This window comes from Bos mutus, chromosome 16 (genome assembly GCF_027580195.1).
Source record: "Bos mutus isolate GX-2022 chromosome 16, NWIPB_WYAK_1.1, whole genome shotgun sequence".
NCBI lineage: Eukaryota > Metazoa > Chordata > Mammalia > Artiodactyla > Bovidae > Bos > Bos mutus.
The window spans coordinates 43,593,241-43,615,623 of NC_091632.1; the positions used below are offsets into that span (position 1 = coordinate 43,593,241).

Below are 22,383 nucleotides of genomic sequence, written 5' to 3' on the forward strand. Positions count from 1 at the left end.
GTCCCACTTGTTAGAAGGGCAGAAGATTCATCAGATCTCTGATTTGGAAACCCTTCACCCCATTACAGGCACTTTAAAAAAAAAAAAAAAAAAAACGAGGGTGTGGACAAGCGGGAAATTCTGGCTTTGTGGAATTCTTTTCTGGGGTTCAATAGACAATTTTTCCACCAAAACATTCACTGGACATTTCATAATTGCTAATAAAACATGGGAAGGAACTGCATGTGCTCATTTCAGGGCATAAACGACTGTGCTCATAGGCGAGCCTCTGCCCCACTCCTTTCCTTTCCAGAGGAATGTGCCCGGAACTCCATGGACGAGAATGCAACTTGGAGTCAGAAGGCTCTGTCACAGCCTGCTGAAAAGCTGGAAGCACAAACTTCGACTGGTCTGGGGACAGAATTTGGAATTAAGTGTGGATTGGATCAAGAGGAAACCGCTGACAATGAGGGAGGTTGATTACGATGAGCAGGGGGACAAGTGCCTTCTGGAGCAGTGAAGGCTTTGCCAATGAACTTCCCTTCTGTCTCCTCAGGGGGTGGGAGAACTGTCCTTTCCAAGAACACTTGAGACTCCTGACTCCCAGGTTGGGAATCGACAGCTCCTCATGCTAAAATGATCAGAATGTACAATGTGAATACTAATGGAGAATTTGGACTAGTCTCTCGATGAGGGGAAACTTCGGTGGAAAAAAGTTTGCAGAGATTATCGCGTGACTAAGACCTGAGGAACTGTAAACCGCAGAAGTTAGTAAATGAAAACATCAGCCTCCCCACTCCAACTGAAAGGTGGCCAGCAAGTGGATTTAGAGCAGTGGATCTCAGCATCAGCCACATCCTGGAATTATCTGGGAAGGCTGGAAAGATACCGATCCTGGGTCTATCCCCAGGACTTCTGTTGATGTGGTCTGACGTGACCTGGGTATTTCAATTTTTAAAAGCTTTCCAGATCATTCTGGGCTTTCCAGGTGGTGCAAGTGGTGCAGAACCTGCCTACCAATTCAGGAGACATAAGAGACCTGGGTTAAAACCCTGGGTGGGGAAGATCCCCTGGAGGAGGGCATGGCAACCTATTCCAGTATTCTGGAGAATCCCACAGAGGAGCCTGGAGGGCTATAGTCCATAGGGTTGCAAAGAGTTGGACATGACTGAACTGACTTAACACATAGTACCAGGTCATTCTATCACATAGCTGAAGTTGAGAACCACTGATTTTAAGGTCAAGATTCTCAACTGGCTGGCCATAATGTCACTTATTTAAGATATTTTCAAGAATTTCCTGGTGGTCCAGTTAGATTAGGACTCAATGCGTCCATTGCAGGGGGCATGGGTTCGATCTCTGATTGGGGAACTAACAACCCACAAGGTATGGGGCATGGACCAAAAAAAAAAAAATTATTTTCTTTTATTCCCTGAGAAGGGTAAAATGAGGTTGGGAAAGTGGTCATTCTCTCACAGCTAAAGGCTCAGGTGAAAAGTCTGTGGGTGTTCTGCTCTGAATGTATACCGGGCCTCAGTGAGGAGGCAGGGAGTGGATGCCAGTGGGGATTGGAGGAGTGGGGAGGGTGGCACAGGGCTTTCCACCAGGCTCACCTGCAGTCTCTCCCACCAGATCTGGCGGATGATCTCCCGTCGCTCGGGCACAAGTTTGTACTGGATAACCTCCTCCAGCTCAGACAGCATGTGGCAAGAAACCATGGCCTGATGGAAGCAAATCACATTCCAACTTAATACAGCATGAACAATCCAAAAGCCAGGCTTCATTTCAGTCATTCCTTCTGGTCCCACAGGCACACTCCCAGCAGCCTGTGTGTACTCATGAGCCCACTCTGCAAAAAGAACTGAACTGAGCTGGAAACCTGGCACTGCACAGGCAGCCCACACTCACCCCATAGGCCCGGCTGTAGCTCTCTCCCGCCATCGCCGTTAACTCCGCGTCTAGTAGGTCCCGGGCTTTGTCGATGCACTGGAAGAGAACGAGAAAAGCACAGGAATGGAGCTTCAGGCTTGGGAGCTGAGGGGAGCACTGTGATTTCTGGGCTTCCCCACTAGATGCACAAATTCCCTGTTTCACTGAAATCCCAGTGATGAAGAAGGGAAGAAACCTTTTACCTGATTTGAAAGCCCAGATAAAAGCATTCTCTGATTTCTCAGAAAAAACAGAAATATATGGCAGCCAAAAGCTCACCGTCTTAGAGCTTGGGTGACAAAGGAAGGGAGACGTGTGCTTAGAAAGAGAATCACTGTGCTCTCGCATCTCTAGAGGACAGCCTGTGGATCCATCTGCTTTGAACTTCTTCTTGCTGGGGATACTGATAAGAACAGACCGTGCAAGCACTCAAATGACCCACCTGCTTTTAAGCACCTTGTCCTCCTAAGAGAGGGTCTCTGAAACTGGCAGAAAAATGCCCGATCCTTTCCAGGTAAATGGGAGCTTTTGTGTCTAGAACATGAATGGCCCAGGGCTGTTTTCACATCGTGTAAACCAGAGCTCATAGGACTGCAGTCTGAGGCTTCTCTGTTTCATCTGTTAAAACCCCAGCATGGGGAACTCTTCCTTTCTTGAACGTTTCAGGTTAATGACTACGTGCCCATCCTGGAGTGCTCAGGGCATTCACCCAAGCACCTCACCTAAGACAGTCTGGTGCCCAACAGGGTGGGTGTGATCACCTCATTATTTTAGTCTGCTAGACAGCAGAGGATTTCCAAATAAAGTGCTGGCTTCCCTAGAAGGTGACCAGTGTGTGACATACCCTAACAGCCAGAAGAGGTGGGATTTCTGCTGCAAGGGGCGCACTGCTCTCTGAATCCTCCTTTAGTGGACAGTTTCTCTCCACCATAGGGAACACTAAAGCAACATGGTAAAAAGGAGGCCATGATGACCCAAGAAGCCAACTCCATAAGCAATCTACATGGTAACTTCCAGAACAGGTGTCCCTCTCAGAGCAGAAAGTGGCTGATGTGCTAGGAGTTGTCTTCTCACTGAGTCTTAGGCTCCTAAGCCATTCTAGCGAGCCCACAGAGCCAAATGCCAGAGCCTGTTTACATAGGTGCCCTGTGCTTAGGAGCTAACTGGGCACCCTTGATTACCATTTCATACTAGAAAGTTTTGGTTACACATAGATTTTTACCTGTTGTGCCAAGGAGAAGAGGTCCTGATGTAGCGCCAGCACAGCTCTATAAAACGCCCCGTCGTGGGTGTCCCGAGGGATCATACAGGTGTACTCTTCCATGCTGTCCCACTGACCTACATGTGCATTACACGCACACACATATACAGAGAAAATATCAGAGTGGTAAGCTTGCTGGGCTAAAGGCAGTATATCAAATAGGCCTTGTCACTGTTACTTGCTTTTAGCTTGGGGTTCAAATAGGACAATCTTGAGGCTGATGTATCAGAATCCTGCAGAGAGCCTCTATACTCTGTGAGGCTGAACAAGCCGATTTAACAACATCATAGCTGTCTTCCAAACACAGGCCTCTGTGGCTGCCCCTGGGAGTTAGTTCCATGAGAGATGGAAGGAGCTACATGAGTATGAGCCCAGAGGTCAGGAGGGGGAGTGCAGCACCTCATTAACCTAGAGAACTCACCAGGGACTCTCTCAGTGAGACCAAGAGCCTTTCCCCTACCAGTGGAGCATCTCACAGTTCAGTAATACCTTGGAAATTACATTTTCCCGAAAACAACTGATATGGATCATTATCTGGACAGGGGACAGGATGAGACAGTTAACTCATCTCATGCTGGCAGCACCTCTGCCTCAGAAGGAGGCGATAAATATTTTAAGAGGCTCTGTTACAACAGAAAGATGGGCTAGGTCATAGCACAGTAGTCCTATATCATGGCAGGCTGGGGAAATGGTGGCATCTGGGAACGATATTTGCTTCCCCTGGTGGGGTGAGCATGTCTCAAATGCCAGGATTTCTATGACCATCTGCAGAAAAGACACTGGCTTCATTAGTTGCACGCTGCAGGGCCCCCAATTTTATGAGGCCTTTCCCTGCCTTTCACTCCAGACCACCGGTGCATCCATTCTCTGTGCCTCTGGGCAAAAGTGAATAACAAAGAGTGACTCCTCAGGAAGCAATTCATTTCTGAAAAATGTTCTGGATCCAGCTCAGAGCTCATGAAAGGAGAGGATGTGAGCTCTGTGACTCAGAGGGTGGGGATGGAGGCGGACGTTATGTAACCTTCCTCTGGACTCCACAGGTGCAGCTTCCACCTGGGACACCCACGGACCCTCCCTCTCTGGCCAAGAGTACTTCTGGGACAGACATGGATAATCCTCTCTGCTGGGGCCTGAGATCAGAACATGACACTTTTCTGTGGGGATTAAAAGGAAATCGCTGCTTGAAAACACTCAGGGAGTGAGAAAGGTGGGTGAGTGTTGGGCAGCAAGGAGGAGAAGAGAGAAAACAAGACTATCAGAATGTCTGTAACTGCTGGAGGAAGTGAACAGCATATAGGGACTCATTGTACTATTTACTTTTATCATCGTTGGGAAAATTCTACAATAAAATTAAGAAATCAAGGAGATAGACAGCTGACTTCTTTCATTATTCCTGTGGGGTAAAAACATGCTGGTAGAACTCCAGCAATCATACTGGATCATGACACAGAGGCCCCAGGGAAAGCAGAAACGCAGAAAGAGGCTAATGACAACGGAGCCAGAATGCAAACTTCACTAAGCATCTCAGTGTTGATGCTTGCACACTGTTTTCCCTGGCTTCCCTGTGAAGAGAGATTTTCATGCATGTCTAACAAGTTAATCAAAGCCATGAAGACAGAAAGGACCAACGGAAGAGGTGGAAGTGGACATGAATGGCTTCACGCTTCTGTAGACCTGACACTCTGCCTGCAGCCACAGTGCCTTGCTACTCAGAGGCGAGCCTCCAGCTTCACTGTCCTCCCCATGCCTGGGAGGGCAGCCTTACCTAAACCCCATGCAGCTGCAGCAGCCATGCGGGCCATCTTGGCTTGGGTCTCATCATTAACCAGAGTCCATTTTTCACAGCACTGCTGGTGAAGCTGCCCCCTGCAGGAAAAGAATTATATAGTCAGGTTAACTGAAATCACCTCCATGACCTGCTCATTTTTCTCTAGAGCCCCTTGGGTTAGCTGGGGGGTTGCAGGGGAACTGGATGATAGGGGCCTGCCTTCATCTGGAAGCCTTTAAAGAAAAAGTGCTTTCATGAAATAATTGAGAAGTGTCTGGTGATTTGTCATTTCTATGGCCTGGTGGCTCAGAATTTTCCTGACAATGAGTTTATCAAAGAGAGGGACTGTGTCTAACTCGATGTGACGTGAAATGTCCTAAACATCTGGCCCTCTTCATAAATATTAAATAACTTCTTTCCTATGCCAATGAACTCTGGGCTCTTTCCCTTTGGCAGGCCTACAGAGAAAGCAATCAGAAGAGACACATCTGGACATTCACTTTGGGTTCAAAGCTATAGGGACAATTGGCTCTTATAAGTATTATACAAATGGCTGCAGTCTGAAATGAAATTCAAATGAAATCAATCTGTGCAGAGGAAGAAGGCTCTACAATGGTAACATCCACCAGAAATCCAAATGCTGTTTACTCTCGGAATTTTGTACAATGACTGTGAGTATAGGTGTCATTAGGAGATAATGAGATGCATTCGATACACAGAGCAGAATCCCTTAAGAACAGATGTCCTGTTGGCAGTTAAAACTGCTGCCCTCCTATGTGGCACTTCTGAGTGAAAGGAAACAAAACTCTGCTTCTGTAGGAATACGAGCTCCTGCATTCACGTGAGCTTCAAGACTCAGCTAGGAGACTCCTCAATCTCTCCTGCTTTCTGAAAGAGATACTGCAGGATATTTTAGCTTGGTATTGGGATTGGAGTCAAGAGAAAAGGTACAAGCTCCAAGTGGCCCAGCTCAGAAGCCTTGGGGACATAAGTGCATTGTAAGGTGACCTGGGGGACTGTGAATAGGGAGGAGATAAAGATGCTGAAGGGATCTAGGCTGAGCTCCCCTAGAAGCTGACTGGTGACCACATCCAGGAGAACTGCTTGGGGCCACTATCCAGCATCGCGACCTTGCAGTCATCACCTTCCACTGTCTCTCCGGCACATAATGAAGACAGTCAGGGACATGAGCATTCTAGCTTAATACATGGCCAAGATAAAAAAGAGGAGGAGGTGGGCAGCCATCCTGCCCCATGGACTTACTGAAGCTCAGTGACAGCAGCTGGATGACCTCAGTGTTGGTTTCTTGCCACCTAAACCTAGAAACCTTCACTCTGGGTCCTGCTGGAGGTTCTCCTACAGTAGCAGCTCTTCCTGCAGAAGACTTAAATTTGATCCCTGGATTGGGAAGATCTGGAGAAGGAAATGCCAACCCACTTCAGTATTCTTCCCTGGGAAACCCCACGGACAGAGGAGACTGGGAGGCTACAGTCCATGGAGTCACAAAAAGACACGACTGAGTGACTAAACAACAAGTTTCTAGATGATACAGATGCTGTGATCCAAGGGCCACTGTTTGAGAACCACTGGCTCAGGGCACAGCACAGATCCTCTGGGCAGCGTATTCTGGTGGGAATCCTGCCTGGAGCTAAAGAAAAGCGATGTTCTCACTCTGAATGGTCCTTCCAACTCTAGAATTCAAATTTGTACAGCTCACAGCCACAGGCACTTCAGCCTCCCTCTACTGTTTCGTCAGGACATTCCATTTCTGTGTTCCAAGTCTGAGATTTTGCTCTGCTCTTCACCTTGAGCCGGGGAGTGAGTTCAGTGTGAAACACCACATACTGTCACCTCCAGAGACAAAGCAAGGAGCACTGTAGAGCGGCATCTTAGAGAGGAGGCCCGCCAGAGGATACGGGCACCGCCTTCGAGCTGCAACTGTGTCAACAGCTGTCAGACCCTGGTCAGTGTGCACAGAGGCAGGCTTCCTCTCCTACAAAGACTTCTTACAAATAAGAATGCAGAATATACTAACTCCTACCTAACTCTCAAAGGCGGGGAGGGGAAAAGAACCAAATAGAGAAAAAGTATGAGACTGTCTATGGGACAACCACGAAGAGGTTCTCTGACAACTCTTTGTGACTCCAAGGAGGTTTGGGTAAAAGGTCCTCCAAGACTGACTTTCTTGCCTAGAGCATCAGCCAAAAGCCTGGGGGAGCATTCTTCGATCTGGAACACCTAAGTACTTGGCTGTCTGGGATGTCATTCCCAGGGAATCTGTCCTCAGGATGCAGAGGCCATGCAAGGGAACTGTGGGGAGGGGGCTTACTTAGCTTCATGTGGCTGCAGGTGTGGCCGGGGCTGGAGCTGGGGGAGGGGGAGCTATTTCTTGTAAGCATGGGGAAAGGGGGTCTTCCACTCACTGGTAATCCCAGATCGTGCCAGACAGCCACCTCCGGTGAACACCTGCCTCAGGCACGTTCAGGATATATACTCAAAGCAAAAGCAATTTAAAAACTGCACTCTAAATAGAATTGACTGAATAAACCATATAAAAAAAAAACCTGCATATGATCAGGAAAAGAATTCTGCTTCTTTCATCTCTTTTAAAAATCTCTTCTACTCTGCTGCATTTTTAAACCCCTTGGTCAGCATCACTGGCCACTTACACTTTATAGGTAATTATAAAGCTGGAAGGAATCCGAGACTTCAGGGGTGGATGGCACTGCGAAGTGCAGCGTCAGGAGGCCCAGAAGACTCTGCTCTCGAGAGGCCTCAGGGCAGAGATGTCAACTTCTACGAGTCTCAGTTTCCCAACTGTCACATGGGGAGATGAGACAAAATCACACCTAAAGTCACTTCTCACAACCAAGCCAGCCCTGGGTTGGACAGTGGTTGTTTCTAACTGTGAAAGGGGGAAGGCAGGACAGGTTTCCAAGAGGAAGAAACAGTTCAGGTGCAGCTTGAAAGATGCAGAGAATTTCAAAGGAGAAAAAGGGGAAGAGGTGAGCAATCCAGGGCAATGAATGAAAGAATGCAAAGAAAAAAATTCTGTGGGGTTTGGAGAATGGCCTAGCAACAGCCCTTTGGTTAAATAAAGTTCAAGCTCTAACTTGGTCTACAAGCCCGACTTGGCCTGGGCCTTGCCAAGTTCTCCTGCCCCACCTCTTATCTCTTTTCTGTATCACACCTGACCCCACAGCCACACTGAACTTTCAGAACCCGTAACATAATACTGTGCTCAATCCTCCTCACTGTCTAGGCCCGAGTTAGAGCACTTCTTCCTGGAAGCCTTCCAGAGCCTTCCAAGTCAGGATTAGGGCCCCTTCTTCTATCCCACCAACCCTGGGCTTCTCCTTTATAACTATATTCACTCAGTGCTACAGCGGCCTGGTCATCTGCCCTGTCGGCTCTGAGAAGGCAGGGGCTGTGCCCTTCTTGTTCACACTGTGTCCTCAGGGCCCCAGCACAGATGCTGGCAGTGGGCAAGCACTCAATAATGACTGGTTGAATGAATGAATGGAGGGCCCTCAGTCTTACAAGCAAGAGAAAGCAGAGATATCTGCTCCTGGGGAGGTAGTAAGGCATTTGTTATTAAAAACTGTAGTTAAACTAGTTCATGACTGTGGTATGGCATTTTATTTTAGCTATTTAAAAAAACTGCACTTCATGCTGGAAAACATCTCTTAACAACTCCCCAGACCAAGACCATGGCAAATGTCCTCAGCTGAGCATCCCTGTTGCTTCCACCTGGAATACCCTTATCCCCGCTCTCCACTCTCTTCACCTGTCTCCCAGCCTTGGTCCTTCCTCCAGGAAAACTGCAAGGTTGCCCCACCCTCATGTGCGTCTTTCAGAGCTGTCTACAGACCATTGTCCCTGTACGCTCAGTAACTGTACAGTAACTGCCTGCAAGCAGGCATCTGTTCTTCTTTCCTAAAATCACTAGCAATAGGTAATAAAGAGGAAAAGAAAAATCAAGGTTGCAGAGTAAGAATATGAAGTCTTCATCAGCCAGTCAAGGTTAAGAGACAGAAAGAACAGGTGTAGATCCTAGGAACACACCCATTCCTGTCCTGTCCTAGAGCATTACGAAGACTATGTGAAAGAGAGAGAGAGAGAAAGAAAAGAATCTTTCTATTTATCACTGAGACAAAATAGAGAAACACTCCCAAGTGAGAGATGCTTCCTGGGAAAACAAATGAAAGCAAAAGCGGGAGTCTTGGGAGAGAGCTCTGGGAGAAGTCTTTCCAAGGCAGTTGGGCCTCCATCCCACTGCAGCTCACCATTCCCCCAAGGCCTCGAGGCAGCGCATGCGGCCCAGCATCAGCTCTGGGTCGTCCTTGTTGGTGTCCATTTTCTTATCATAGGCCACGAGAGCATCTTCCCACTCGTGCAGCTTCTCATACCAGGTAGCCTGGATCTCCTGCCAGGGAGAAAAGAGAGGACTGCTGTGAGGCACAGAGAACATAAGGCTGTGTTTTATTTATCCACAGACTTTCCTTCCTTGAGCATGCCACGTTGTATGCGTGATACCGCACCCAGCACAGTAGGCCTTCAGAGTATCCAGAGGTATGTACAGTGCTGGTGGGGATGCTGGCTCCTTGGCACAGTGTTGGAACAATCCGGGGATAACGTGAGAGTAGCTGTCAGGCCATGTCTTTCCCCATCATTTCCTGCTCAGACACAGGAGTCACCAGAACTCCAGCATGTGGGCATGCAAGGACAGGGCAAATCATCTGGATGGCAGGAAGCCCTGACAAGGGCTCCCGTAAGGAGGCCAAGGCCTGGATCTGCTGGAATGCTGACAGTGGGCCGCCTGGCAGGGCCAGCAGCTGCTTTCCTGATGAGGCCAGAGAGACCAGGCCACATCTGCATATTTGCTGGAGGAAAACAACTCGCTTTTCAAAAGCTCTTTATTCTCTGCATTACTTAATACATTTTTAAACTTTCAGGAAATAATAATTTAAAATACAATATAACACTGCCACTTAAAATTCTTTGGAAAAATCTTCCTCCCTTCTTCTACAGTCTCCCATCCAATGTTCCCTCCTCTGAGCACTTGGCAGCTTCATCACTGGCAGGGGCCCAAGGACGGATTCCATCACCCAGCAGATGGCGTGCCACGCTGCCATTCAGTGTTGGCCACGTGAATGAGCAGCCACTGCAGTCTAGAAGGTGCAGACTACGGTTCTCTGAATGGCCCGAGGACTGTTTTATGTCTCTGTCTGCCCTCCATCTGCCGCCACCCCAGTCTGTCTTCTGGGCTTCTTCCTCGCCAGCTTGGTGACGACTAGTTCTCTACCAGGCCAGGGAGCAGCTCTCCAGGGATTTCTTTAACAACGATCTGATCCTGCAGCAGCGTTTGTGTGACACGATGCAGGGCCCCCATTCATTCTCCCTATTACGCTCCTTCTCCTTGCCAAATAAAACTCTAATTTGAGTAGCATGTATGAGCACAGCTATGTGCTATTAAGTTCTCTGAAAGAATCTTTTCTTCTTAAACGGCTGTGAGGAGGTCATGTCTATTTTAGGCCATTAACCTGTGCCTACTTCCCCTCATTTGTCTTCGGCAGAGCCAGTCCCCTCCGCTTGCCCTGTCCTCATCTGCGGCCACAACAGCCTTTGCCCCAGTGTCCGTGTGCAGTGGAGTTTGTCAAAATGGGCTCTAAGCTTCATTTCCTGAGCTCGTTTAGAATCATACTGCTCCACTATGCCTAAATATGAAAGACACAACTTAGAAAAGAGTGGCTTCAGAGACTGTAACATTAAAAACTCTTAAATTAAAAAGGAACACTGGTACATTTCCCATTTTGAATTTCTATACTGGGTGGAAAAGTGGGTACTAACATATGGTACCCACTCAGTATGAACAAGCAGAAAGTAGGGGGAGCAGCGTATGGAGCAGGTCAGGTAGGGGGCAGGATATTTTGAGTTGCAATAGATTGCAGGAACTATAAGGTTTAAGCAATGAATCACAATTCTAATGAGATTGCTGTTACATAAACTGTGCTGAGAAAGCACAGGCTCTGCCAAGAAAAAGCAAACCATTGTCGAATTTAATATGATTCAGCTACCTAAATATAACAGAAAATCCACCAGGGTTTAGCAATAATCCTGGAGCTAACGGCCACCTTCAGAACCTGGAGATGGGGATCTTTTCATTTAAGGTTGGCACTCTGAGCCACCAGCATATAAAATCACCCAAATACCAGATGTTTGTGGAATCCTTGTTTCAACTACTGCAGTCTGAGCTCTAAGGATATCAAAGGAGAGGATATCTCTGTCTGAGTGGACTACATTAAGCACCCTCTCTTCTGACTTTCTTCCCTCTGCAAACAAGGTTGTGGCAAAGATGGATGAGACACAGTCCTTTCTGTTTTGTCATCTGGAGATGCTTTCTTAGCTGAGTTACAGGCATGTGCTCAAGATGGCAAAATACTCCCTTAAAATTTTCAGTCCAATTGACCAGCCATTACATAAGGCAGTGAAGTAGTCAATTTTCTTTACTCTAACACACTGGGCTCTTGATTAAGGCAAACTGGAGTAAGTGACTGGCATAACTAATAAAAGGTTCCTCATCAAATATATGGACCCAGAACTTCTTGAACTTCCAGGAAGCCAGTGTTAAGTTGATTAAATCAATGTTTATATATGGTTAGGAAGTTACCAAAGCACCCACCCAAGACCACAGAGAGTAACGGAAACATTTTAATATTGGTTGGGCAAAGATGGCAGGAAGGAAGAAACTATATAAGCAGTAATGAAATGGAACAATCCCTCAATATCATGTATAAATTATGGCATATTTTTTCTGGAGAATTAGTCATGGTTTCTTCCGAAGTATATACTGAGCCTCAAGTCCCTCTCATCCCTGTAAAATGGGATAACAATAGTACCTGTTCACAGGTTGCTATGAGGACTGAATTAGATGAAGTACATAAAGCACATAGCAAAGAGTTAGGCATATGCTATTTGATAAATACAAGTCATTACTGTTCATTAGATTCTGTCCTCACAATCTCTGTTTAGCCTGAATATACTCTATATGGCCACTGCTTCCCTCAGCCTCAAGATACAGGTAAGTCAGCATCAGGCTGTTAATAATTGGGGAAAAAACAGAAAAGGAAAGTAACTTTCTCAAGGCTGTGGCCTAGTGCTTCCCTAGCCAGGTAGCTGCCCCTTGCTCTTCTAAAAGGAATGAGACACTTACCAGCTCTCCAAAGTGCTTCATGGCATACTCCAACACCCCAGCAGCTGCCTCTGGCTGCTGCAGCTTATTATTAATGCTGGGAAAACAAAAGGAAGCGGAGGTTATACTCAACATGTCGGAGGGTGGGAAGGGCAGGGTCGCTTGTGGGCAGATGGCTCACCAGCACGTTGGGGACAACGTCTTACAGAAGCAGAAAGAACATCAGTTACCTATTATATTACCACTGTGGCCTGATAATTTCATCTTGACCTCACACTCCTTATCTTGAAGGGGCCACATCTGGTGGACAGGAGGCCTCACCTGCCTGGGGCCCTTCCTCCAAGCAGCAGACTGACTGGTTTCCTCTCTGATATCAGACGTCAGGCAGCACACGTCTGTTTTTGAACTAAGAAACCCTGGCTCCAGAACCATCCCAACCAACACAACAGATGAGGTACCTCTGAACTTTTAGCTTTTATGTCTCAATGATAAGAATAACCAAAACAAATAGAAACCATCAGGCTCTGTGGGAGACACAGAAGTGGCCCTGAGGCTGGGTCATCCACGTCAATGACAGAGAACCCTGGGGCCTATGGCTGTGCAGCTGTCTCAACTGCTCACTGATGAGGTCCATGTCTTTCAAATCCAGATGCCCCCTTAGTCCCTCTCGCAAGACCGTGCTCTGCCTCTGAAGCAGGCTGTGAAGGGACCACATCCCAAGGCACTTGCCTGGTCTCTGGTGGAGAAATGTTTTTCATAACCACACACAACGCTGCTGATGTCATCCTAAGGGCAGTTGGGGCTGGAGGACTGTAACTATATTGGGGCAACTAGGCAGAAAAGCTGGAAGGCTTGCCGCCTGGAGTTGGTTCATCAGAGAGGCTGTGAAGACATCCTGAAATGGAGAGGAGCTGCAAGGCTCAGTCCCTAGTTCCAACAGGGAGGTAAAGAGCAGCTAACCCTACACTAAACATGAGCTTGAGTTATGGGAAGGAAGGAAGAGAGGGAGGGAGCAGGCCTGAGAAAACTATGGTATAATAATGACCGTGTCTGTTCACAGGTAGGGAGCAAAATGTGACAGACCAGCTTGGGAGTCCAGACTGGTTTAACAAGCTAGGATCTAATTTACTGCCCTAAGGACAAACTGTCTACTGGATTCAAATTAATTTTTAAGTGGTTTTGGGAAATTCCAGGATGTGGGTTCAACGTGGTAATATGGCAAGAGATTGGTGTTATAAAATACTATTTTTAAAAATTCAAATTCCACCACATTTCTTCCAATAAAACTGAGAGGTAACTGCCCAGAAATCTGATGAACTAGAAAAGTTAACATTTGTGAAAGTAATAATCGAATGCCTCATGTTTGCAAATCACATCTCAAACAATCTTTCCAATCTATTGCTCCTCTGACCTCATGCATCCCTGAGAGAGTGGGTAGGGAAGGGTATTATTAGGCCTGTTTTACTCCTGGGGAGACAGAGGCCTGGGAGGGCAGTGACTTTCCCAAGGCCCACATGAACAGGGACAGTCTCCATACAACCTGAAGCAATCTTACTGTCTCCTTCACGGCATTCTTTAGGGAATCAAATGAAATAATGGATATGAAATTAAGCATATAAACAGGTTCTTATATGTGCTTCTTCCTTCATCTGTTTTTGTCCAAGGATAGAAGCTTCTGGAATTTTACTTATATGTTTGAGTACAGAAAAAACATATGTCTAATGTTCAGACTTTTTCTTGGGGGGGGGGGGCTCCAAAATCACTGCAGATGGTGACTGCAGCCATGAAATTAAAAGACGCTTACTCCTTGGAAGAAAAGTTATGACCAACCTAGATAGCATATTCAAAAGCAGAGACATTACTTTGCCAACAAAGGCCCGTCTAGTCAAAGCTATGGTTTTTCCTGTGGTCATGTATGGATGTGAGAGTTGGACTGTGAAGAAAGCTGAGCATCGAAGAATTGATGCTTTTGAACTGTGGTGTTGGAGAAGACTCTTGAGAGCCCCTTGGACTTCAAGGAGATCCAACCAGTCCATTCTGAAGGAGATCAGCCCTGGGATTTCTTTGGAAGGAATGATGCTAAAGCTGAAACTCCAGTACTTTGGCCACCTCATGCGAAAGAGTTGACTCACTGGAAAAGACTGATGCTGGGAGGGATTGGGGCAGGAGGAGAAGGGGACGACAGAGGATGAGATGGCTGGATGGCATCACTGACTCAATGGACGTGAGTCTGAGTGAACTCCGGGAGATGGTGATGGACAGGGAGGCCTGGTGTGCTGCAATTCATGGGGTTGCAAAGAGTCGGACACGACTGAGCGACTGAACTGAACTGAACTGAATGTTCAGACTTGAGCCAGCACTAGGCAACCATCCATGCAAGTTCCATCTTGAACAGGACTATTCGAGTGGGCTCCAAGCTCAAGGTCTGTACAGAGGTGAAAGTAGCTGTACAGACACCCTTCTCCTTTACTTACAGGAGGAGACAGGTCACCTTGTGTGGAATCTACTGCACAGACTCTTTGGCGCTTCTGAGCAGGTCCCAAGCAAAGCACTGAACCTGAATGTTTTCCATAGCTTTCTGCTGCAGGATTCAGAAATATTTTTAATTTCAAAGTGATGCTGTAATGTCATGGTTTTCTTTAGGCAGCCCTGTGAGAGTTCAAAGCTGAGAATGAAAATCTGAGTCCGAAGGGACTCCCTCCACTGCATGCTCACTGTCAGGCAGTTTCCTATTCCTCTTGGCCTCAAAAGTCAAGTTCTTAACTTTGTTCTCACTTATGTGGGGCTGTGCAAACTGTATTAGTAATCAATACTACTGGGTATATATATTTGTGATCATCTAATTCCTTGAGCCCAAGTAAAGATTTGGCAGTATAAGAAGACAGGAAATAAGAAATCCAGTATATATTCTACATATTACTTATGATATATTATACTGGGCTTCTCTGGTAGCTCAGACGATAAAGAATCTGCCTGCAATGTGGGAGATCCATGTTCAATAGCTAGGTTGAGAAGATCCCCTGGAGAAATGAATGGCTACCCACTCCAGTATTCTTGCCTGGAGAATCCCATGGACAGAGGAGCCTGGCGGGCTACAGTCCATAGGGTCAGAAAGAGTCAAACACGACTGAGCGATTAACACTTTCATACTGAAATATGTAATATATCATATGTAACTATCTATAATGATATAGTCTATATACTACTTTGAGTCCTAATGTGGACTACTGGGATGGCCCTTGTAGGAATATAAAGTATTTTGATGAGAAAGATACGGAAAGTGTTCTTTGCCTGAACCAAAAAAAGTTAACTCTAAGAATCAGACATAAAAAGTCCAGGAGTTCTAAGAACTGTCTTCCAATCTCATGTTCTGGAACATATTCTATTTTCAAGATCAATTTATAAACATTACCAAAACTCGCCTTCCTCTGGGATAAAGCAACAAAAACAAAAGCAAGTGAAAGCCATTTCCCCCTTCACTCTCCTACTCATTATACATAAAAAGGAGAATTTTACAAGAAACTGATCAAAATCAGGAAGTTGTAACTAGAGACCTCAGAGGAGAAATACAGATTTTACCTTACTATTGCAATGACTTTGACCTACCTCCTCTAAGGACAGACCAACATAGCTTTGCAAATGTGACAAGAAAACTCATCACATGGCCCCAACTCCTTTAAGAGCAAGTTCAAATAAGACACCTGTATAGTACTTCCCACTTGAGTATGTGTGGAGGCAGGTGAGGATGCAGACAGAGCCCTGTGGGAAGGAGAGGGGTTGGGCTCATTGAGGACTTACTGACCAGCCCTCCATCAATGGTCAGGAAAACTGGGCATACAGCTTGACATGCAAGCTAAGCTCTTGTCCAACTGTAAGGACAGTCACTGAAAAACAACAACTTTGACTAAATGGACTAAAACATACCCATGAAAAAGGAGCGTGAGCAGAGAAAAAGGGTCCCTTTGATAAATTAAGTTCTGGTTTGAGGACCCGAAAGAAAGGAGACCGTATGCACCTACAGTCAACTGTTCAGAGAGGAGAGATTTCAAGTTAACTGGCTGTTCTCTCCCTGTTAATTTTCTCCTGTTTGCATTCTTCTTTCCCACAGAACTTTCTCCCTAATGCACCTCTCTCTTCTTTTCCCCCCAGGGAGTCTTCCACATGTGCCTGCAAGGCTGCTGGAGGACACAGTGCAGGGCTGAGGATCTGTAGATTCTCTCAGTGCTTCAGAGAGTCCGCCACCTTATTTAAGATCTTAACTTTTTATCCCTCCTCCACGGCTTCTGGCACTTCATCATGTGAGGCCAAGGATTTTAGCAACAACAAGATACCTAAATTTACTGAGAGCTCTGTAGGTGCCAGGCACTGTGCTGACTACTGCTGATCCATGATCTCTTAACCCTACGAAGTAGACACTACTATTAACATTTCCATTTTGCATAGAAAGAAGCTGTAGCCCCGAGGGCTATCCTTTCACTTCAAAACTGTACGTTTAAAAGGATCTCAAGTAATAACTAAGGGTACAGCTCTGCAGGAGGAGGAAAGTGTGTCAGCTGTCTACTCCCCGCATCAGTGGGCACCAAGCAAGTATATGTGAAGTAAGTGACTGAAAGCAGGGAACAGATGGAACCATACAGGACAGGAGCCCTACTGCACTTCACTTTAGCCTCCTCTCTCATACTGTGGTTGACACCCTGCTCTGACCCCTAAGCTGCCATTCCCTAGTTTTGTTTTTTTTTTTTTTGGCTGCATCACCTACCCTCTGGGATCTTAGTTCCCCAAGGAGGTATTGAACCCGAGCCCTCTGGAAGCTGAAGTCGTAACCACTGGACTGCCAGGGAAGTCCCTCCCATTCCCTATTTTTGATTTCCCTTCAGAAGCCACTGCCTCCATGCCTCCCAGGAGGACAGTCCCCATGCAGCCACAGCGGATTTTTCTGGGGCGCTTGTTTGAGGCTGCCAGGCATATAGACAGAGTCCAGGCTGTGAAGTGGGGCATAAGTAAGCCTCCACGGAAATGCAGCAGTTCCCAGCTACTAAGTCCCCTGTTGCCTGCCTACTTGGGTGACACAAGACCATCCTTTGAGATACTCCCCGTTGAAACTCAGATGTGCTTTTATGACACTGAAGGGAGAGACAGTATGTGTGACTCACGTGCAGAGATCACCTTTGCTCAGAAGTCCCCCTGATGAGGAGCTCTCATTTACGGGGCAGCTGGGAGTCTTCCACAGCCTGTTCTATAAACGTTCCCGTGTGTACCCTGGAGTCTTTCCCTATTAACGCTGGAGGCTTATAAAGGGCAAACTGTTCAAAAATTAGCCCAACAGCAGAGGAATGCTTAACGACACAAACCAGACCTCACTGACGCTGGTTGGGCGGACAAACAAGTTTAGAGAGAGGGAGGCTTCGACAGTAATATGCCCACAACAACATAGAGATGACAGTCGACCACAGGGCCTATCTCCTCTCCATGCCCACTGAGGCCAGAAGGCTAAGATGGCTTAGCTGCTGTCTTCAGCATCAGTGTTGTGGTATATTTATATTTTACTTCATATCCCAGTGAGAAAAACCAGTTGAGGTTTCATATAGTTGCGAATCTATACAGCAAACAGAAGCTGCCTACCCACAGAATAAAACGCTGAGCCCACAAATGAACCTGGTGTTAGAAATACAATGAAGACAGGAAAACTCAATGAATTAGGATGTCAAGAAGGGAAAAGGCAATTATTCAGACATATTCACTCATTCATGCCCACCTCCCCTCTCCTATTCCAAGATTTAATTTTTATTAAAGGAAGCTGAGTTGAAGAGCTTGAAACTGGGAAAATTCACAAGTGAGGGAAGCACTTTCTAGAATTGAGTCAAATTAACAATAAGAAATGGCCTCATTGTCTTCTATACTACACAGATTACCCCAGGCATCTTTTCTTCACTATCTGAAAATCTCTTTCCAAATGTAGGGAAAGTGTGTAAGCGAGCAAGGAACTCAGGCATGAGGGAGCTTCTCACTGCCTTGGTGGGTTTCCTGTCAAGAGTGATGGATGAGAAGCGAGTGCTCGGTGCAGGGCCTGTCTGCTTTCCCATGACTCTCCCTTTTGAGCTCTTCCTCAGGGCTTTCCACAGGCAAGTGGCGACCAGTATCACTGAGGATGCTCCTGAACAAAGGGTAGATCATGAACTGCTCCAGGTTCTAACCCCAACTTGTTAGCAAACCAATAGGGGGGTCGCTGGCTCACCATCCAAATGCCATTCCTACCACTGGAAGGGAAACCTGAGGAACTCTATCGTCTCCTAAGTCACTGTTCCACAGGCTTCTGGACTGACGTCAAATCCAAAATCCTCTGGCCTGGGAATTCCTCCCGGTAGAGTTCATTTGGTCATCGACCCCATCTCTCAGCCTTGGTGACCTTTGGCTACTAAGAGCAAAGTGACGCAGGCGCACTCAACACTAGCCGGAACCCACAGCAAAGCCAGTCACACGAGGAGCGTCTGCAGTGGCATCTGGGGGACTACTCAGGCTTCCTGGTGCTCCTGTCAGGAATTTATGAGAATGTCATGCACTGGCTTCCCAAATGGCTCTGGGCCTTCTCTCTCCTGTCTATTTCTAGTGCAGACTACCGTCTGCATTTTATTTGGTTTCCTGTCAAGGAAGAATTCTCTGAATTCCCTCAGTGCTGGGCTGGTGACACGCAACACAGTTGACAAGGGACCTCGGCAGGTCTCGCTGAGGAGTTCGTGACCAGCCAAGTTGTGAGGCCAATGGGACCCATTTTATGCTGAATCAAGCTGTATCTTTCTTATTTCTCTCTTAGAACCAGTAGCTGCTTCAGACCATCCCTGTCACTTTTTCTAGCACCAAGATTCATCTCTGTGTCCAATGGGTGATTAGAAACACAACTGCTTGATTCCTGTACAGAGTCAGGAAGATCCAGGGTTTGTCGGGCCCTGCTATTATCATGAGGCAGCTCCCTGGGGCTCTGGGGAGCTCAAGGGGATGACAGTGCCTTTTTGAGCAGGACAGCAGTGAAGACAGAAGGCAAGGTAAGAACGTCTAAAATGCACGCCAGAGAAAGGCAGTGGGGCAGCTAAAAAGCAGGTGGCAGGGAGAGCAGAGGGAACCGGCAGGCGTTACAGTTCCCTCACTTAAAGTCACAGTCAGGTTGTGAAGATAGCACCCAGGATCTGGCAGGTCAAACTTTCCTTTCTTGCTCCAAGAACTTAGGAAAAGTAACTTTACTTCTCTTCTAAACATTAAAAAAGTGGAGGCTGGCCTTGTTAGAAGGTTTCAAAGCTGGGACATTTGGTGTCCCTGGAACTCTTGGGGGCCTAAGGCACGAAGACAAAAAGAATGTGATACAAGAGAGGTGGGCTGCCTCGGCATCAAATGGGCTCCTGACGCCTTACCCCAGAGTGGATTAAGGGTGAAGAGTTCTGACTTGTCTCCACTTTTTCCTTTGTCTGGTCACGGTATAAGTGACATGTCTGTCATAGTACCTAGAAGACTTGCCAGATCTGTATGTGAGAAAGTGGGACCTTAAAAATAAAAAAGACAGGACTTCTCTTTTGGCCCAGTGGTTAAGAATCCATCTATTTGGATAACAGTATGGTGATTTCTTTAAAAAAAAAAAAAAACAACTAAGAAGAAAACTACCATATGACCCAGCAATCCCACGACTGGGCATACACCCTGAGAAAATCATAACTGAAAAAGACAGATGCACCCCAGTGTTCACTGCAGCACTATTTACAGCAGCCAAGGGATGGAAGCAACCTAGATGTCTGTAACAGATGAGTGGATAAAGAGGTTGTGGTACATATATACAATGGAATAGTACTCAGCCATAGAAAGGAATGAATTGGAGTCAGTTCTAGTGAGGTGGATGAACTTAGAGCCTGTTATACAGAGTGAAGTAAGTCAGAAAAACAACTATCATGTATTAATGCATATATATGGAATCTAGAAAACTGGTACTGATGAACACATCTGCAGGATAGGAACAGAGACTCAGACACAGAGAAGAGACTTACAGACACTGCAGGGGCAGGAGAGGGTGGGATGAATTGAGAGAGTAGCATTAAAATATATACATTACTATAATGTAAAATAGATAGCTAATGGGAAGTTGCTGTATAACACAGGGAGCTCAACCCAGAGCTGTGTGACAACCAAGAGGGCTGGGATGAGGTGGGAGGGAGTTTCAAGAGGAAGGGTTCATATGTATACCTATGGCTGATTCATGCTGATGTATGGCAGAAACCAAATAACAGTATAAAGCAATTATCCCCCAATTTAAAAAATAAATAAATTTGAAGGAAACAAAAGAGAATCCACCTACCAATGCAGGGGGCACAGGTTTGGTCCCTGGTCCAGGGAGAGTCCACATGCCTCGGGGCAACCAAGCCCGGGTACCACATCTGCTGAGCCTGTGCACCACCACAAGAGAAGCTGCCTCGATGAGAAGCCTGCATACTGCAACTAGAGTAGTGCCTGTTCTCCACAACTGGGGAAAGCCCGTGCACAGCCAAAAATGAAAAGCAAAAAGAATTTAGAAGACAGAAGCTAACAAGTGCAGATTAGGGAAAGGAGAGAAAAAAATTCCTATCTTTTCAATTCTGGTGCATATGTGCTAAATTGCTTCAGTTGTGTCTGGCTCTTCCATGGGCTCTATGTAGCCCACCAGCCTCCTCTATCCATGGGATTCTCCAGGCAAGAATATTGGAGTGCGTTGCCGTGCCCTCCTCCAGGGGATCTTCCCAACCCAGAGATTGAACCCACGTCTCTTACATCTCCTGCATTGGTAGATGGGTTCTATGTCACTAGCATCACCTGGAAAGCCCCTTTCAATACTGGTAGCGGGAGGTGTGTGTGTGTGTGTCTGTGTCTGTGTATATATATATAAGACATTTTTTAATTTAAAAAATTGGAGTGGGAGTTCACGATATCAAAATGATACTTTTGCCTATGTATATTCTGTATAAATGCATATTTTAGACATAGTGCTAGTCAGAGTGATGATATAGTACTGTATTCTGCTTTTTTACATGACACAGGCATTTCCCACTTTATCCGGAGCCTTCACAAAAACTTTTTAACAGCTGTGTAAGAAAATGTCCTGCGCTGGATCTTATGTCTAAACCAGTCTCTTGGGCACACACTTGTGGCCGGGTGAGAGCAGCACTAGCTAAGCCACCAAGGTGTGGCAGGAGCTCACAGGGGATTCGTCCTGCAGATGTCTGTAGGCTTGCCCCTGGGAATCAGAGCAGCCACCCAGAGGATGGACACAGGGTCCAGCAATAAGCTGGACAAGCTGTCCCATTTCACTCATCACTTCCAGCATCCCCTGGCTGGATAAACGGGGCCTAAATGCCCTAGCACAACCAGCATGAGGCACTGAGAAGCCGCAGAGCCCTGGAGTGTCAAAGCACACGATTTGTGCTGGCCAGGTTTGCAACCCAGGGGCCTGTCAGAGGCGTGTTGTAAAAATGATGAATGGCTGTCACATTTCCAAGGCTCTGGCTGATTTAGGGAGCCACTGGCAGGCACATCACTCCCAGCATGTCAGCCAGTTAATTACTTCCAACTTTATCTTTCTTGTCAACACTTCTTGACAAATTGGCCATTATCTTTTTATTCTACAACAATGAGCACTGCTTCTTTTCTGGTGAGGCCTGGAGGATTTTCTCCTCCTTTCTGCTTCTTCATATCCAGAATGAAATGAAGAGATCTGAGAGAGAACATTAGGGAGAAGCAGCTGTCAGGGAAACAGAACAAAGTGGAGAGGGTTGACAGACGGAACCCAAAACTTATTTTCAACTACTTTGACTCAAAATAGAGGAGATATTTTGGGTAAAAATCCATCCTGATTTCTTGGCTGCTGCGTGTCCAAGAGCTCTGACTCAGGCTATTATGTGGATGAAGTTGGGAAACAAAAATTAAATGAACTGGCATCCAGGGACTTGGCAGCTCTGAACTCTCCTCACTTATAACTGTGTAAGGAGATGTGCCCTGGCCCTGTGCTCTGGTAGAGTGAGGCCACACTGTAGAAATACTGATGCCCGTCCTAGAATCGGGAAAAGGAAAATATGCCTACCTTCCTGGTAAGGAAGAGCTGACAGATGAGGACTACAACACACTAACTGAATCATCAAGATTTACAGCCAGTGAGATGTCGAAAAGAAGCTCGAGAGACCAATGGTGTCATCACTGACACTTTTCACTGTCACTGGGACAAACTGTCAGAGACGGCCATGGGGC

General features: G+C 46.5%; 1 protein-coding gene across 1 annotated transcript in view; it reads right to left on the bottom strand.

The window, feature by feature from the left end:
- The window catches only part of MTOR (mechanistic target of rapamycin kinase), a 123,538-nt gene that overhangs the window by 28,232 nt on the left and 72,923 nt on the right, over nt 1–22,383 (bottom strand). Inside the window, exons 29-34 of the mRNA XM_005901305.3 lie at nt 12,151–12,226; nt 9,224–9,363; nt 4,935–5,035; nt 3,131–3,246; nt 1,888–1,965; nt 1,593–1,700 (exon numbers count right to left, since the gene is read on the bottom strand). Coding sequence (XP_005901367.2) covers nt 1,593–1,700; nt 1,888–1,965; nt 3,131–3,246; nt 4,935–5,035; nt 9,224–9,363; nt 12,151–12,226 — 619 coding nt within the window. The remainder of the gene's footprint in view (nt 1–1,592; nt 1,701–1,887; nt 1,966–3,130; nt 3,247–4,934; nt 5,036–9,223; nt 9,364–12,150; nt 12,227–22,383) is intronic.